The 19,028-nt window shown below is 31.2% G+C and overlaps 1 protein-coding gene across 1 annotated transcript; it reads left to right on the top strand.

The window, feature by feature from the left end:
* Positions 1–10,956: 10,956 nt before the first annotated feature.
* LOC142527607 (short-chain dehydrogenase TIC 32 B, chloroplastic-like) lies at positions 10,957–18,747 on the top strand. The gene is made up of 8 exons (XM_075632450.1): positions 10,957–11,445; positions 12,452–12,683; positions 12,776–12,855; positions 15,713–15,869; positions 16,942–17,023; positions 17,170–17,257; positions 17,828–17,874; positions 18,494–18,747. The coding sequence occupies exons 1-8, from the start codon at positions 11,322–11,324 to the stop codon at positions 18,701–18,703; spliced, it is 1,020 nt and encodes a 339-aa protein (XP_075488565.1). The 5' UTR covers positions 10,957–11,321; the 3' UTR covers positions 18,704–18,747.
* The last annotated feature ends 281 nt before the right edge of the window (positions 18,748–19,028 follow it).

Raw genomic sequence — 19,028 nt, 5'->3', positions numbered from 1 at the left:
TCAGAAAAAATTAATTGCATCTCCATATAATTTCCTGTAAGTTCCATTGGATTGTCGTTTCTCATCTGGAAACTTTATAAATTAGATGATGTTTTCTGTTTCTTATGTCAAGATTTTCTAAGAGCTTTTCAACGTGTCCTGCAGTGCATCATTGATATTTCTGTAGGCTAGGATTTTCTATCATAATATTTTGGACCATGTTATTGTGACCTACCATATTTTGAACTACTTGAAATTTGCGAAAAAATAAAAATTTTCTTAAATAAATAATAAACTTTCAAATTGTGATAAAACTAATCTGCTCGTCTAAAATATTTTTAATAAAAACGATTACAAACAAAGTTTGCCAAAAAGGTACTCGTTTAAACAACGTGAAATAGTTTCATAAAATCATAGTAACTAAATTAACATGCTTGAAAATTCTTGAAAACATAGGCGGTCCTCGGGTTTAACCTCCGCGCAGTCCGAGCCGACTCACTGGTCCCCACCTCTCGCCTCCTCAAACTCGTCCTCACATGCATCGATCAAGTCTAGTGAGTCTAAAGACTCAACATGTATAAACAGAAAATAATAAGTAATACGTAATAAACCCACATGCAATTTAAAGTAGACCATACATACTTAGACTTGAACGTACTTACATAAACATAGACATGACATCTTTTCATAAAAATTTTCATAAACATGCTTGCATCATACATACTTCAACTTGCATAACATCATTTTGCGTAGAGATATGTTTCAAAGAAAGTGACCCATACATAAATGCGCCTAATCAGACTAAACCACAGTACTGGGCTGGCAGGGATGTCCACTACCACATACATGAGATCTCCGGTCATGCTTTATCGGGTGGATTGGTCCCTAGTCATGCTTTATTGCTTTTCAATCTTGATCTAAACCTGGTCATGCTTTATCGGGGTGGAGAGGTCCCCGGCTACGTTCACTGGCTTCTAAACCCGTTCATAATTGGTCACAAGACATTTAGCATACCTAATAAACATAAACATTTTCTTTTGCACGTCGATCATACTTACATGGCTTTGAGGGGTCGTTGGATCTCGGTTGAGCTACTGCTGGACATACGTACTCAATTTCAAGCACTTAATTTTTCATAACTTAGACGTAATAGTCGTGCTCACCCCCGAAATAGCAATTGACTTATGACGTTCAAAATCAACTCGGGACTTGACCTCGTTTAATTATCGTACTAAACCATGACATCGAACCCCGAAACAATCTCTATATGAAGTGTGTATATTTTCCAAAACATGGAAGACGTGGACCTAAAATAGTGGTTTAAAAATCATGGACAAGCGCCTAGGAACTAGGATTGCTGAGCTGCGGCGCTGCCTAACGCCTATGCGCTAGGCACTAGCGCATAGGCGTTAGGCACAATGGCAGCGCCGCGGCGCTAGTATAGCGCAGAACGGGCGCTGCGGCGCTAACCCTACGCACAACCAACACAATGAACGCATTTTGATGAAATTTCTATGCCACACCCAACCAACTCGAACTGATGCAACGAGACTCATCTTAGGACGTTATGGCAATGATTCAAACTCACACAAACGCCCCAAAACAACAACGCACAATATAAAACCTAACACAACCCATAAACACGAATTTTTGCCACCAAATGCCTCCTACGACTTCTAATGCAACCAAGTGCCTAAAGACACGCAACGAAGCACCAAAAATCACCCAAACGCTACACTCAACATGTCTAGACGCAACAATGATCAACCGGCGATTTCCAACGAATTCTGCAAGAAACAATTCTCAAGAATACGTAAAGAACACATTTTTAAAACATCAAAGTTTGAGCAGTCCCACGAAGAGATTCATAACTCACTTGTTACTTGTCCAAAAATTACGAATTTACTGTCAAATCGAAGGTATCTAAGAGTACTACATTTTATATGCTGAAATTTTTTCCAGAAAATCAACTGAAAATTCACAGTAATCAAAAGGATAGCAAACTCGGTTTTTGAGATCTAAAAATCGTTTCAAAATTAATCCAAACATTCTTGCTCAAATTTTGCATATCACACATGAATTTTTGTACACAATAAACATCGAAACATATAATATGACAAGATCGATACAAAAACGAAAGAATATACATGTCTTTGATCTTTAAAACTCATGATACGGCGAATAACGAAGCGACGCGGTGCGGGAAGCGATCCGGGCGAATTGAGGCACGATTTTGCTGCTAAAATCAACGTGTGGTTTCTTAAATAATTTGAAGGGGAGGGTGGCTGCTGGAGAGCACCAAGAACCCTAGATTTTCCTCTCAAAAAAATGAAATGAAATGAAATGTGTATGTGTGTGTTGTGTGTCGTATATGTGTGTGTGAGAATGTGTGTGTGCGTGTGTTTTATTTTTAATTTGGGGGAAATTGCTTAATTAATTAATTATCAAGCTAATTAAAATAATAACCCCCTCCTAACTATTTTAAAATCTATTAATTTAAAATAGAATGTACAAGTGTTAAATTTTTAAAAGTTTTAAAATCTTAAAATCAAAAAATAATTAAATTAGGCTTTAAAAATGCTAAAAACTTCATGAATCATTTAAATATCAAATTCTTGACTTGGAATAAAATACCATATTTACAAACTGCCCAAATCGTCGCCGGTCTCTTTTCGTCGATTTCGCATCGAATATTCGCCTGAAACATATAATTCAAGAAATCATTTTAACGTGCATCAATTAAACATGTAATAATTTAAAATAATGCAAATTCATAAATCATGCATCACTAAAAATCCCTTTTAAAATTAAATAGATAATTTAGCAATTTAAATAAATACATGGGTTTTACGTGTATTGATTTTGGGCTCTACAGTTATGAAATATTGTTGTTTAGCTGAAGAAACCAGACAAGTCTTCATGTGTTTTGTGTCGAAACATCTCGTCTTCAGTTAGATTATGATTCTGTTCTATCAGATTCTTCCTCACTCAAGAATTTTTCTTCTTCATATTTAATTTCGTCTGAGACAATATCCTCAAACTGATATGCTTGAACAAGATATTATTAATAAAATGCTTCTTCAATATCTTGGGTCCGATCGACGAATTTTATTCCACTTCTATAATTTTCCATACAATTGGTCGAATGTGATATCTTTCTCCACAAGTCAAGCAATTACAATATTTAGAACATTCATTAGCTCGGGTGTGAGCTCTTCTGAAGCTGTTCTTTGTAGGTGTTCTTCTCGTTCTTGGAGTTGTACTCGATGCTTGAGATGACATTCTACTCCTTGATGGTTCACTTTTCTTGCCAGATTTATAAGATCTGACTCTTTTTCTAGATCGTACTATTCTTGGTTTTCAAGAACTTCTTTCACTTCTTCCTTGATATTTTCACTGAACCCATAATACTCGTTTCAAAAAATTTAATGAATACTTATCTGTTGAGATCAAATATTACTGCTGCAATTCTCATAATCGATGTCCAATCATCTATGATATCTTCTTTGTTTTTTAAATCCAGTATATCAAGATTAAGCATAATTCCATAATGATATATATGTTCAAAAACATATCCCAGAGTGTGTTTAGTGCACGGAATTTTGATTTTTTTTGACATGGTTCCCGTTGGGTGTGCATCTACATCAACATGAACATTTATTTGGGGTCATCTCATATTTATATTATGAGATTTCGCAATTTATCTTGGTGGTTCATGAGAAAATGACAAGGTTATTGCAGGCGGTTTTGCTTGATCGAACATAACAAAGTTTCTCTCCAAAAGAAAGTAAATGGTTAAGTCGACAAACCAAAAAAATTTTTTCCGAGGTACACAAATCGAAATTCTTATTTATTTGTTAAAAATTAACCATAGATAAATTCTACTTTTGATAGGCCCAAAAATTCAATTACAAAATAATCCATATTTTTCCGGTTTATTGGTTTTGTAATGAAAAGTATAATGTTTTGTCACTTCTCCAACTATTTCTCCATTAGGCAGGATTTTAGTGGACCAAGAACTTATTTATTAAGGATAAACTAATCCAATTCGTAGTTATTGATTTTTATACCGATCGATCATAAAAGAAAAATTATGATTCATTCCGATTAAGCTTCCTTCATATTTATCTGGAAGTTTTTCTCATATATAAGTAAATGATTCAGTTCCAGACCTACCTTCAGTTGTGTTCATCTTTAGATTTACGACTATGAGATTCGTAAAATATTTTGCAAGGTCTTAAAGATCATCGAGACAATCATTTCTAAACTTTCCATTAGATTAATTTCTTCTTTGAGACATTTTTTTATTAGATTGATCATATTTTTTCGTCAATTAAAGGTTTTAGCTTCACCTTGTTCGTCCCTGCGTAATATGGTTTCAATACTAAAGGATGGTGTTAACCTTCCTACCAAAATCCTTTTACTAGAACTTGCTTATTCTAGAGTTTTGATTCTGGTTTGAATATCCTTTAATGTTGCAAGAATTTCTTGTTGTTTTTGAAAGATTTTTCCACCTCTTGTGGTACTTAATACAATATATTACCATAATTTTGTACCGTCTTTTGGGTTTCTCTAAGATCCCCGGAGATTTTAGAAGAATCCTTATCTGTTGAGATCAAATGTTCCTGCGGCAATTCTCATAATCAATGTCCAATCATCTATGATATCTTCTTTGTTTTTGAAATCCAGTATATCAAGATTAAGCATAACTCCATAAGGATGCATATGTTCTAAAACATATTTTTCGTAGGGTGTTTAGTGCAAGAAAATTTGATTTTTGCTTGACATGGTTACCGCTGGGTGTGCATCTACATCAACGTGAAAATCTATTTGGGGTCATCTCATATTTATATTATGAGATTTCGCAATTTATCTTGGTGGTTCATGAGAAAATGACTAGGTTATTGCGTGCGATTTTGCTTGTTCGAACATATCAAAATTTCTCTCCAAAATAAAGTAAATGGTTTAGTCGACAAAAAAAAAAGTCTTTTTCCCAAGTACACAAATCGAAATTCTTATTTATTTGTTAAAAATTTACCATAGATCAATTCCACTTTTGATAGGCTGAAAAATTCTTTCACGAATAATCCATCTTTTTTCGGTTTATTGGTTTTGTAATGAAAAGTATAATGTTTAGTCACTTCTCCAACTATCTCTCCATCAGATAGGATTTTAGTGGACCAAGAACTTATTTATTAAGGAGAAAAAAAACCAATTCTTAGTTATTGATGCTTATACCGATCGATCATAGAAGAAAAATCATGATTCATTCCGATTAAGGTTTCTTCCTATTCATCTGGAAGTTTTTATCAGATATAAGGAAATGATTCAGTTCCGGAGCTACCTCCAGTTGTGTTCATCTTTAGATTTACGACTGTGAGATTCGTAAAATATTCTGCAAGATCTTAGAGATCATCGAGACAATCATTTCTAAACTTTCCATCAGATTAATTTCTTCTTTGAGACATTTTTTTATTAAATCGATCATTTTTTCTTCTTCAATTAAAGGTTTTAGCATCACCTTGTTCGTCCCTGTGTAATAAGGTTTCAATATTAAAGGAAGGTGTTAAACTTCCTACCAAAATCTTTTTACTAGAACTTGCTTGTTCTAGCGTTTGGATTCTTGTTTGAATATCCTTTGATGTTACAAGAATTTATTCTTGTTTTTGAAAGATTTTTCCACCTCTTGTGGTACTTAATACAATATATTACCATAATTCTGTACCGTCTTTTGGGTTTCTCTAAGATCCCCGGAGAGTTTAGAAGAATCCTTATCTGTCGAGATCAAATGTTTCTGCTGCAATATTATAATCGATGTCCAATCATCTATGATATCTTCGTTGTTTTTGAAATCCAATATATCAAGATTAAGCATAACTCGGTAAGGACGTATATGTTCCAAAACATATTTTCTGTAGGTTGTTTAGTGCAAGGAAATTTGATTTCTTCTTGACATGGTTCCCGCTGGGTGTGCATCTACATCAACATGAAAATCTATTTGGGGTCATCTCTTATTTATATTATGAGATTTCGCAGTTTATCTTGGTGGTTCATTAGAAAATGATCAGGTTATTACGGGCGGTTTTGCTTGCTCGAACATAACAAAATTTCTCTCCAAAAGAAAGTAAATGGTTAAGCCGACAAAACGAAAAAGTCTTTTTCCCAAGTACACAAATCGAAATTCTTATTTATTTGTCAAAATTTTACCATAGATAAATTTCACTTTTGATAGGCCCAAATATTCTTTCACAAAATAATCCATCTTTTTCCGGTTTATTGATTTTGTAATGAAAAGTATAATGTTTTGTCACTTCTCCAACCATCTCTCCATTAGACAGGATTTTAATGGACCAAGAACTTATTTATTAAGGATAAACAAATCCAATTCGTAGTTATTGATGTTTATACCGATCGATTATAGAAGAAAAATTATGATTCATTCCGATTAAGATTCCTTATTATTCATTAGGAAGTTTTTCTCAAATTTAAGAAATGATTAAGTTCCAAAGCTACCTCTAGTTGTGTTCATCTTTAGATTTACGACTATGAGATTCGTAAAATATTCTGCAAGGTCTTACAGATCATCGAGACAATCTTTTCTAAACTTTTCATCAGATTAATTTCTTCTTTGAGACATTTCTTTTATTAAATTGTTCATTTTTTCTTCGTCAATTAAAGGTTTTAGTATCACCTTGTTCGTCCCTGTGTAATAAGATTTCAATACTAAAGGATGGTGTTAACCTTCATTCCAAAATCTTTTTACCAGAACTTGGTTGTTCTAGAGTTTGGATTCTTGTTTGAATATTCTTTAATGTTGCAAGAATTTTTTCTTGTTTTTGAAAGATTTTTCCACATCTTGTGGTATATAATACAACGTATTGCCATAATTTTGTACCGTCGTTTGGATTTCTCTAAAATCCCCGGAGAGTTTAGAAGAATTCAATCTATATTATTTGAGAAAATTTTCCTTCTCAAACATTTTATTACTCAGTAATACTAAATTTTATATTTGAAATAATTTTATCTAGTATCTAATACTCTTTTGGCTCAGTTATAAAATCAATGATATTTTTTTTATCATTTTGTCAAAATTGGGGAGTTTAAACTAATATTTTAAGTCATAGAGAATAAATCATAAGTTAAAACTTGAATTAGAGATTTTTCCCTAATTTACCAATTATTTTATCTCTATTTAACTATTTGACTAAATCTCAAATATCTTCTCACTTATCAATCACCTTAACTATTACTGAGATTAATCGTAAGAAAAATTATTTAATAACTAGTATATATTGAGAAAGAAATTTCATATACTTTCAATATTGATTCAATTATAGATGAGTTTTCACAACTTTGAATGGTAAAATTCTAAATAATTTGAAAAATGCGTTCATATATATAAATATATATACATATATATAGGGAGTGTTTGGTAGGGGTGATAAGGTTGTTTGGTACGAGTGATTATTTAACCAAGTCAATCTCTCTTATGAATGATTAGGCTATATCAACCGGGATAAAATAATCACCCCTCACCCCTTAGGATTATTTATCCTACTCTTAATCCATCATATTTTTCCAATTTTACCATTCTCCTAAATCCAAACTCACCACCACTTCCCTCCACCGGCCACCCACCGACCACCCCCGCCACCCGTCGCCGACCGGCCGATCACCCCCTCCGACCCCCGTCGGCCGCCGCCGACCACCGCCGGCCGTCCCCCGACGCCGCCGATGCCGACCACCCCCTCCCACCGCCGCCTCCGCCTCGGACCAGCAATCACACCGCTGGCCGACCACCGCCGTCGCAAAAGTGGAAGGGCAATTTCGTCAATTCATCAAAATATTATTATTTATCTCATTCTTAAAAATCATATCAAACATAATATTATTTTATCATTATCTACTTCAATCATTCTTTTTATCATTTATGTGTTAAACCAAACATAGCCTAAGTGTGTTTTTTAAGATTTTCTTGACTTTTATTTGTGTTAGCAACTGAGAGCGTCTTTCCTGTTCATGATAAATGAAGTAGTTTTGAAATTCACTTGAATTTTTTTCATACAAACATGACTAGAAATTTAAAATTCATCATTTTAAAATCATACAAACACAACCTTAATATAATACGCTTCTTGTGATCCGTGAGACGGTCAACCCTATCCATATTCATAAATTTTTTTGTGTAATATGTTTGAATAGAGGGATTTCAAATCTACTGAGTATACATATATATATATATATATATATAATTTTGTAATCATCGTAATTAACTATAAATATATATGAGTTAAATGGGAGAAAATTTGAATTTTAATTTAATATATATATATATATATATATATATATATGTAATCTTAATTAACTTCGAACTTGAAAAACGAAATCTCACGACTAAAATTTAATGCGTAGTTTATCGAAGACAACTGAAACGAGCTGAACTGAACCTACGAAGACAACCGACTGATCAGTTGGAAACTGATCAGTTGATATATTCAGTTATGAGCTTACCAGCGATTACTTATCAACTGATCATTCAGCTGTACACGTCATCAGTTATCGAAAAGGACATTCAACCGATAACAGTACAAAGCAGACTACAACTCATAGTGGAACGCCGTATTTCAGAGTTTACAATGTACAAATGTTAGAGGAATATTGATGTGGCAATCAACAGATATAAAGATTCAAATTATTTAATGATATCGTTGAAAAGAAGCCTATAAATAGGTGAGAAGAGCATTTGAGAAAGATATATAACAACAATAATAATCGATCAGCAGTGCTATTCATCTTGCTGTTACACTCCTCATATTCAAAAGTAGCTCACACTTATCAGATATATCAGTAGCATTCAAGGCTACATTTCAAGCTCATTAGCACAAAGTTATCTTGTTGTAAATTCATTCAGTTGTGCTAAAGTCCAGTTAAATAATGTGAAAATTAGTGTAAACTAAGAGTTTCAGTTTTGGCAGTGTTAAGTCCAAAATGAAGTGGGTTTGTACAAGTTTTGTATCGATCAAAGTCTTTTAGTGCATATCATATCCTTGTGATAGAAGGAGTGACGTAGGAGTAATTAAAATCTCCGAACATCCATAAAATCTCGTGTCTACTTATTTCAATTTATATTCTATCTATCAGTCAGTTTCTTTCCGCACAAATATTTGTTAACTAATTGATATCGACTGACAAGATTCTTAGTTTCAGTTTGTCACAAAACTGACACTTAATTTGAAAAGATTACAAAAGTCGTGAGTGTTTATTCAACCTCTTCTAAACACTCTTCATTACTCAACCGATCCTATCACAGTATCTGATACTCTTTTGGCCCAGTTATAAAATCAATGATATTTTTTACCATTTTGTCAAAATTGGGGAGTTTAAACTAATATTTTAAGTCATAGAGAATAAATCCTAAGTTAAAACTTGAATTAGAGATTTTTTCCTAATTTATCAATTCGTTTATCTCTATTTGACTATTTGACTAATTCTCAAATATCTTCTCACTTATCAATCACCTTAACAGTGTGTTTGGTAATCAGAATTTGGGAGGATTTCATGGGATTTGAATTTCAAAATCCTATTTTTACTGTTTGGTAATGTGATTCATAAAAAGAATTCGGATTTGTTTAAAATTTTATGGGATTTCATGGGATTTCCATGAGTACATCCAAATCCCATCAAATTTGATAAGATTTGGTGGGATTTGGATTTTAAAAACAAACAGTTACTTTTTTATCCAACACATCATTCTCATCAGTGAACTTTCTCCACCAAAAATTTCTAAATGGTTAGACTTTTTTCCTTTTAACTTTTTTTAGAAATTGAAAGATTTTGTTTAAATTTTATAAGTTTCGTGTGTTATTTACTGATTAATATAATAAAAATTATAGTAATTACCAAAGCCTCTTTTTACGTTTAATAATTAATTTCATGTTAAAGTTTGAAGTTGTTTGATGATTTTTTAATTATTATTTTATGTGCACTATGATTAATAAATAATAATTAATTTTTTAATTTATAAACACAAATAATAGAAAAGAATTATTAATTTCTAAACTTCTTTGGGTTATTTATGTTATATAATTTCTAAGGGTAGCTTAGTAAAATTTTAAATTTTCAAATTCGAATCTTTTTTTCTCCAAACAAAAAATGAATTTGTAAATACTATTTTTAAATTTTAAAGCAAACACCAAATGGAATTTCAAATACTTGAATATCCAAATCCCATGAAATCCTCCCAAATCCTGGTTGTCAAATACACTGTAATTATTACTAAGATTAATCGTAAGAAAATATATTTAATAACTAGTATATATTGAGAAAGATATTTCTTAAACTTTCAATATTGATTCAATTATGGATGAGTTTCTTAATTGTCTTTGATAAATGAAGTGATTTTGAAATTCACTTGAACTTTTTTCATAAAAACATGACTAGAAATTTGAAATCAATCATTTCAAAATCATACAAGCACAACTTAATATAATACGCGTCTCGTGATCCGTGAGACGAGTCAATCATATTCATATTCACAAAAGTTTTTGTGTAATATATTTGAATGGAGAGATTTCAAATCTACTGAATTCTACTGAATATATATATATATATTAAATTCAAATTAAAAATTTTCTCCCATTTAACTCATGTATATTTATAGTTAATTACTTGATTATTACAAAATAATATAAAAAAATGATATCATTTAAAATTTTAGTCGTCGATTCCAATAAATCAACCCACATTATTCGAACTTGAAAAACGAAATCTAAAATTTAATATCTCATAAAAAAAGGTACAATGATGGACAGAGACAAAAACTTAAAGATGGTCAAACTAATTTAAAGAAAATTAAACAAATAAAATAGTAAAAAAATTAATTAAAATAATAAACCCATTTAGGAAATCAGGAAAGCAATAATAATAATAAATAGACCTCCAAAATAATTAAACCAATTGCTCAATCAATGACAAAGATGCAATCCTCCTAATTGATTCCCTAATCCCCACCGATCCCCATTATAAAAATCCTCCCACTAATTTTCTTTCTTCGCACACTTCACCGCCTCCATTACTTAATCAACCCAAAAAAAATTTAAAAACAAAAACCTATACATACAACCGCTGTATGTACACACTTGAAGCCCTGCAAAAACTGCAGAAAAGCAAAGGCTATCATTTCCCTTTCCGAGCTATTGTGTTTGTTGACTCTTGCAAAGTGCAAAGGTATACGTACTTTGATCTGATTCTTCCCATCAGTCACAGTCTTTCCTTACTGTAAAAAGACAGAAATAAATAAAAGAATTGGAGGAAAAAGTAAGATAAAGAGGAAAGAAGAATAAATGCTTGAAATGGTGAAGTATTTGACTGGCTCCGCCGGAGCCAGTGGCTTTGGTTCCAAGTCCACCGCCGAGGAAGTCACCGAGTTCTGCCCCCATCTCCGGTCCATCACCGCCATCATAACAGGTACCCTCAAAAATCGACATACAGTAGCCATCTGTATTTATATTTACAATAAATAGATCATTTATTCTCTATTAAATTTTTTTAAAAAAATTTAATATTTTTTTTAAAGTATGAATTATTTACACTTGAACATATCGTTAAATTTCTAAATTTTGTTGAGTTATAATATTTTTTTGTCCGAAAAAAAAAATTTGGAGCACTTAAAACGACTGCTTCAAGAAAGGTTTTTTGGGTACTTACACGCATCTTTATGTGTGTATGTCTACACCACCATCTGCATAATAAAAATATGCTTTTATTTTTGTTGGAACAAATTGATTTGATTGGTTAATTATAAATATTTTCAGTTTTTTAAACTTTAATTTTCAAGTTAAGTATATTAATGATCTTAATTTATTTCGAAAGAATTGATTATATGTTCTTAATATGATTGTGAGAAAAATATTTTTTTTTATTTTGCTTTTCTTCCTGGTAGTTAAGTTCACAGAATATAAATATTTTTTTAATTTTCATTTAAATAAAAAATATCTTAAAACCTATTTTCGTTAATTTACAATTCATCAATTAATATCTATAACAAAAAAATGTTTCTTTGTATTTATTTTTAAAATTTTTAATCGATTATAACACTTTTTACATGATATATTATTATAAAAAAATATTTTAAAATTTTGAAATAATCTCTATGCTTTTGACCCAAAAATTTGACAATTTTTTTTTATATTATATATATCGTATCATATGTATATAACTTAGTTTATACTTTATAACGTAAGTGAGTTTTGCGCAAAAAAAAAAAAAAAAAAAAAAAAAAAAAAAAGAAGGTGGCGGAAATTAACAATACATAGGGGAATATATATACTTTTTTCACAACTTGATCGATTTTAAAAGATACTTTTCAAGTTCGTTCTTTATCTATATCTGTGTACCATACACCAAATACAAATTGCAACCGAGACTTTTCTTTTTCAATGCAAAATTTACATTTTTCTTGAAACAAAAATAGGTGCAACATCTGGGATTGGTGCGGAGACGGCTCGAGTGCTGGGAAAGCATGGTGCGAGGCTAGTGTTGCCGGCACGGAGCCTGAAAGCTGCGGAGGAAACCAAGGCTCGTATACTATCGGAGTATCCCGAGTCGAAGATTATAATAATGAGTCTTGATCTTAGCTCATTGGACTCGGTACGAAGATTTGTAGCAGAGTTCGAGTCACTCAATCTGCCTCTCAATCTCCTCATGTAAATTGACTACTTTTTTAAATAAAATAGCAGCCAAGTGGAAAATATATAAATTATATCAACTTCTTACATATATATATTTTTTTGAATAGAAACAATGCGGGAAAATTCTCGTACGACCATGCAATTTCTGAGGATGGAGTCGAGATGACTTTTGCTACAAATTATTTAGGTAATTTTTACATTTATTTTTTTAACTTTTTTGCATTGCATTAAAATATGACTAGTTTCAAGTATATTAATATATTTTGAGTTAATTATTTACCGAGAGAGACATTTTACCAACGGGGATTAAAAATATAAGGGATCCTATAGTTAGTAGGCCGACGATTTTCGTTCTTGGAATAATAAAATTTAAAGTAATTGTTTGGAATCGGTCTTATCCATAACCTAAATGGTATAATCTTGTTCCATCGTGCACCAATTAAATCAACTATATGCTTAACCAAATCCGGCATCAATATCGAGACTAGATATTTTGTGAGACAATTTCACGAATCTTTATTTGTGAGACGGGTCAACTCTACTGATATTCACAATAAAAAGTAATATTCTTAGCATAAAAAGTAATATTTTTTCATTGATGACCCAAATAAGATATCCGTCTCACAAAATACGATCCGTGAGACCGTCTCACACAAGTTTTTGTCCAATATTGAATGTGATTGAGTTGCTAGATATGAACCATTTTAATCAAGTCCAGTTGTATCCAGTACTATATTATACTTAATATTGGTTAAAAAAATCGACGGATTCAATTTGGCTCCAATTTCATTTTGGATTACACTCTCAATCCGGGATCCTACATGATTTTTCCAATTCCATTATCCCAGAGTCCGAATTTGGTTTAATCTGGTCCAAAACTTATTTAATTCAATCGAGTAGAATCCCTAGTTTTTTAAAATAATGGGATTTAATGCAAGTAGATGTCTCCCTAAAAATGAGTCTATCTCTGCCGAGAAGTTCTACGAGGCTCACCTCAATAGTCTTTTCAAGCTGATATCGTCATACTCGTCTGGTTGAGTCATAATCCTTCCGACAGGGTTGTTTGTGGTTTTCAAAACCCTTTTCACAATTTTCATTCACACTAATATTTGTGTGTCTTTATCAAGACCAAGGAGAAAGGACATTTTCGAGAAATCTCTACTGGTGCAGGTGATAGGCTTTTCTCTCATGCCTTTCGGAATAACAGGTTTTTGGTCATTCCTTATTCAAATTACAAAAGTCAATACACATCTGCCAATTTCCAAGGTCTTATGCACGAGAACCACATTCGAGAGCACAGTAGGGAGTGATATCTCTTTAATGTGCCCGACCAAGGCTGCTCTTCCTCCTTCTCTTGTCCGAATTGCCTCTTCTATTAATTGGTCACTTGAGATCTCGGGTGACATTCAAATTATATTTCGCCACATTGGGGATATCCTGATAACTCCCATCTTTCCGACATGTTCTCTTCGGTTCAACCCATATCGTTTTAGCATTAAACTTTTTTTTGAAATTGGTTGGTCCCTCCTAACTTCTACAATTCTCTTCACCACTGAAAACTTTATCTTCTGATGATATATGAAAACCATGGCCACGAAACATTCCAAGAATGACGTTATAAAAGATAACGCATCCACCATTGTAAAAGATATTGAACAAAAAAAAACCCAAGGAATGTGATTCAATCAAAATGGAGAATATCATAAGCTCATAGCAAGATTCAATTTTAAAACCCAAGGGAATATTTTGTTTTATATAAGAGACAGTAACGTATCAATCATGTTTATATTTACAATAATAAGTATAGTAGGTCTCTTGTGAAACGATATCACGAATCTTTATTCATGACACGGGTCAACATTGTTCATATTTACAATAATAAGTAATAATTTTTCATGCATGACCCAAATATGAAATTTGTCTCACAAAATTGACTCGTGAGACCGTCTTAAAAAAGTTTTTGTGTAGATTATTTTCATAATTATCAAGATCTTGGAAGATCTAGCATCTTGAAAAATAATTGATTGAGGTGGATCCAATATTTTATGGGATTTCCTCATTTGCTGCATTCTATCTGAGATTAGGATAATTATTAACTGCCTCAGACCCGTGACACGACTCCAACGAGCCCACATAAGAGAACGGGAGGTCAACCCAAAGGTATGAACTCCGTTCGATGAATCCACAACCCAAATATAGCTCAGCAGCTCAAGCTTGGGATGTCGGCTAGGGTGCCATCGTCACATCGAACTTAATTAAATATTCTTCTAGGTTGTACTTGGATTTAGGGGTGTCAAAATACAACACGACCCGTCAACCCGACACGACCCAACACGAAAAAAATCAGGATCGGGTTGGTTTTTTCGGGTTCGGTTCGGTTTCGGGTTGGGTGGGTTCGGGTTAATACTAGGTTAGACGGGTTTCGGGTTGGGTTGGGTCACGGATTGACTCGAAAACTTTTTTTTTGAAAATATTACTTATATTTTTATATATTGTATGTTTGAACAAAATTTATTGTATATTTATATGATAAATTTTCATCATTTAATATTTTTTTGTATATATTTTTTTTATTTTTTTAACAATTGTTTATTTGATTTAGTAAATATACTTTAATTTTATACAATTAAACTTTCAAATTTAAATCAGAAATTTTGGTATTATGTGTTTAAATTAAAATATTATTATTATTTTTTATTTTTTCGAATTTTTTTCATTAATTTTTTTAAAAAATAAATAAAAATTCGAGTTATGCGGGTTGAGTCGGGTTAGACGGGTTCGTGTTCGGGTTGAGGGTATTCGGGTTGCTTCGGGTTCGAGTTGAAAAAAAAATTAAAAAATTTCGCGGGTTGACCCGAAACCAGACCCGATTGACATCCCCACTTGGATTGATGAGCTTGATTTAAGGAAAAATTTAATGAATAAATTTCAAATGATATCCATCTTTAAGTTGCATTTAAAATTCACCATATTATTACTGTTAAAATTGTATAGCTTGATTTTTAAAAATGAATTGATTGAGATATATAAATTTCACATAAAAGGGCATTTCTTGCTTTCGAAACTATTGTTGAGGAAAATGGCGTCCACCGCGAAGGAGTCCAGCATACAAGGAAGAATAGTGAACGTCTCCTCCGGCATTCATGGCTGGTTTTCCGGTGACATGATCGGTTATCTCGCCTTAATAACCACCAATAAGAGGTAACTAAATATTATTTTTATTTTTATTTTTATTTTTAATTTTATATTATTAAATGGAATTTTTTAAAAAATCATTCTTTTGCTCATATGTTTGTTCTATATAAATGTCTTGATCACAATTAATAATAATTTACTCAAAATAAATTAAGATTTTCGTAAGTTATAATATAATGAATTATGGTTTTAAATTTATTAGGTATTCCATATATTTAGACACTAAACACCCAACATGGCATTTTATTATATAATATGTGGTTCTTTTTTAAAAATGAATTGAAACGTTACGATTTTTTTTAAATAAAAGATAATGATGCACGACAATATAATAATTTCCACTTTTTATGTATTCTTCTATTACATCCGCTAATTCCGAGGTTGGTGATAGGGTGACGGTCTCGTCATTAGACAGAAAATTTTTATGAACTTTTTTTTTGCATCAAAGAATGATATAAAATTATATTAAATTATTGATAAAAACTTATGTGAGAGGATCTCAATGGTCGTATTTTGTGAGACGAATATCTTATTTGGGTCATCCATGAAAAATATTATTTTTTATGGTAAAAGTATTACTTTTTATTATGAATATTGGTATAATTGACCCGTATCAATATCCTTCAGTTATGTACGAAAGATTAGTAAATTGTTCCAAATTAGATTTTGATCCTCTAGTTAATATTAGATCTTTCACATACTCGTAAAATAGTAACATGGTTTCAGTCGTTTTTTTAGTCAATTTTCCATCGAAGTATTGATATGTCATTGGATATCATCGATCATAGTTAATCGATGTAAGACAATGTTGATATTTTATGTATACGTCAACATTTTGACGAAAAAAATTTATTATAAGTATATAAGAAACAATTAAAAAGCTAAATCCAATTTATGGATGAAAATTGTTTTTTTTCCCCATTCCATCCTTATTTAACCTTTGGGTTACCAGATCGAGGGACTGTCCTGGTTGAAATAAATGAATTTAACAGTGCAATTAATAAATGAGTTATTTATATTAAAAGGTTTGACTTTATTCTCTAATAATTTATGTATTTTTCTATGTCTGTTTTGACAGTAAATTCGACTCGACACGTGCGTATGCTCTTTCGAAGCTGGCCAACGTTTTGCATACCAAGGAACTTGCCTCCAGACTGAAGGCAACTCTTATTTTCATTTTTCAATTTATTTATTTCCCTTTTTTTTTCAAATAATTAAAAATATGATATAATTATTTATTGCAAGGCAAATTTTATTTTATATTTTAATTTATTTACACAAAAATTATAATTTAAATATATGGCAGGAAATGGATACAAACGTGACAGCAAATTGTGTGCACCCAGGAATTGTGAGAACTGGACTCACTAGAGACCGGGAAGGCCTCGTTACTGGTAAAATTTATATTAAATATTTATTTTTTAAAATAAATATTACGTTTTTATTTTTAAAAATTAGGATATAATTAGAAAATTATGTTGATATGCTTGATATTACAAGATTTTTTTATTTTCATAGTTATAAAAAAGGATACGATATTATGAATATTTTTGGATATATATTGGGATATGTGTAAATTGAGATATAATAAAATTTACTAGGATATATTGATAATATTCATACATCACAAAACCTCACAAAAATTCTTATTAGACCGTCTTGTTGGTCAATTTTATGTTACAGATCTTCAATGCGACGCACTTCAAGAAAAAAATAATTTTTTCTTTGTAAATATGGATCGGATCAACCCGTCTCACGGATTAACAAACCTTTTTACTTGTTTATAAGCTCAACTTAACAATCTTCCACTGGAGTATGTGAATGCCTCATTATTCATTAAATATCTCATTTATTTGTATTCAGAAAAGTTAAATATATATATTTTTTCAAATTTATTTAAATTATCAGAAGTTTGTCAAATTATTTGAAATTGTCAACATCTGAAAAAGAGCCTGTAAATGCAGATTTGGTATTCTTTTTGGCTTCCAAACTCTTGAAGACCATACCTCAGGTTACTTCATATCATTTAATTTTTAATTGCTTTTTACATTATTGTTAAGGCTCATAGTTGACATTTATTTTGTTTCATGTGCTGGCTAACATGCTATTTCAATGATGGAACATGTGTAAAAATAATAATTTATTTAAAATTACATCAAAATTATATAAAGATTAATCAAAGGAACAAGAGTTTAATTTTTTAGTAAAATTTATTATATTATCTTTGAAGGAAGGCCATGTATTTTTGTATTTTGACGAAAATAATATTTTTTTTACACAAAAACTCTTGTGAGAGAGTCTCACGGATCAATTTGGTGGGTCAAATATCTTAAGTGGATCATTCATGAAAAATATTACTTTTTATGCTAATAGTATATTACTTTTTATTGTGAATATCGGTAGGGTTGACCCGTCTCACAGATAAATATTCGTGAAACCGTCTCACAAGAGACATACTCTTGTTTGTATTATATTAGTATGAAAATTAATTCTATTGATATTTCTTATCCGTATGTTTGTATATTGTAGATGAAAATTACGATGTTATCAGACAAAAAAATATGAATTTTTTTCCCAGATAATTCGTCTGAATAAACGTTCATATATATGATATGTATATATTATCACAGGCAGCTGCCACAACTTGCTATGTTGCTACGAACCCGAGAATGGTGAACGTGTCTGGAAAATACTATTCCGATTGTAACGAAGCTTCGACGTCGAAACTCGGATCGAGCTTAGTAGAGGCCTCAAGGTTATGGTCTATTTCTGAACTTATGGTCTCCGGAGACTCAAGAATGATTTTGGATTCGTTTTGTCCCTTTAAAAGAAATGAATAGGTCGAGCTAAATATGATAAAAATAGGTGGATAAATGGTTTTTTTTTTTAAAAAAAGAAATGTGGAAATTATATTATCAAATATATCTAGGAAATATCATGATGTTGAAAACAAACAAAAATTAGAATTAGTTAGATTAGAATAAATTTTCCTTTAGGACTTATTTTATGTGGATAAATGTAATATCATGGCTTTATCGAAATATTAATCTTTACTATGAAAATTTGAATTAGTTAGATTAGAATAAATTTTCCAGCAAACCATCTACGACGAAGGTCGTTTGGTAATATCTTTTCGCGTATTTAATCTTGAATTATACGCATGTT

The sequence above is a fragment of the Primulina tabacum genome, chromosome 15 (assembly GCF_025594145.1).
Source record: "Primulina tabacum isolate GXHZ01 chromosome 15, ASM2559414v2, whole genome shotgun sequence".
Taxonomy (NCBI): Eukaryota; Viridiplantae; Streptophyta; class Magnoliopsida; order Lamiales; family Gesneriaceae; genus Primulina; species Primulina tabacum.
The sequence above is the reverse complement of the archived record's forward strand: the minus strand, read 5'-3'. Positions and strand labels throughout refer to the sequence as shown.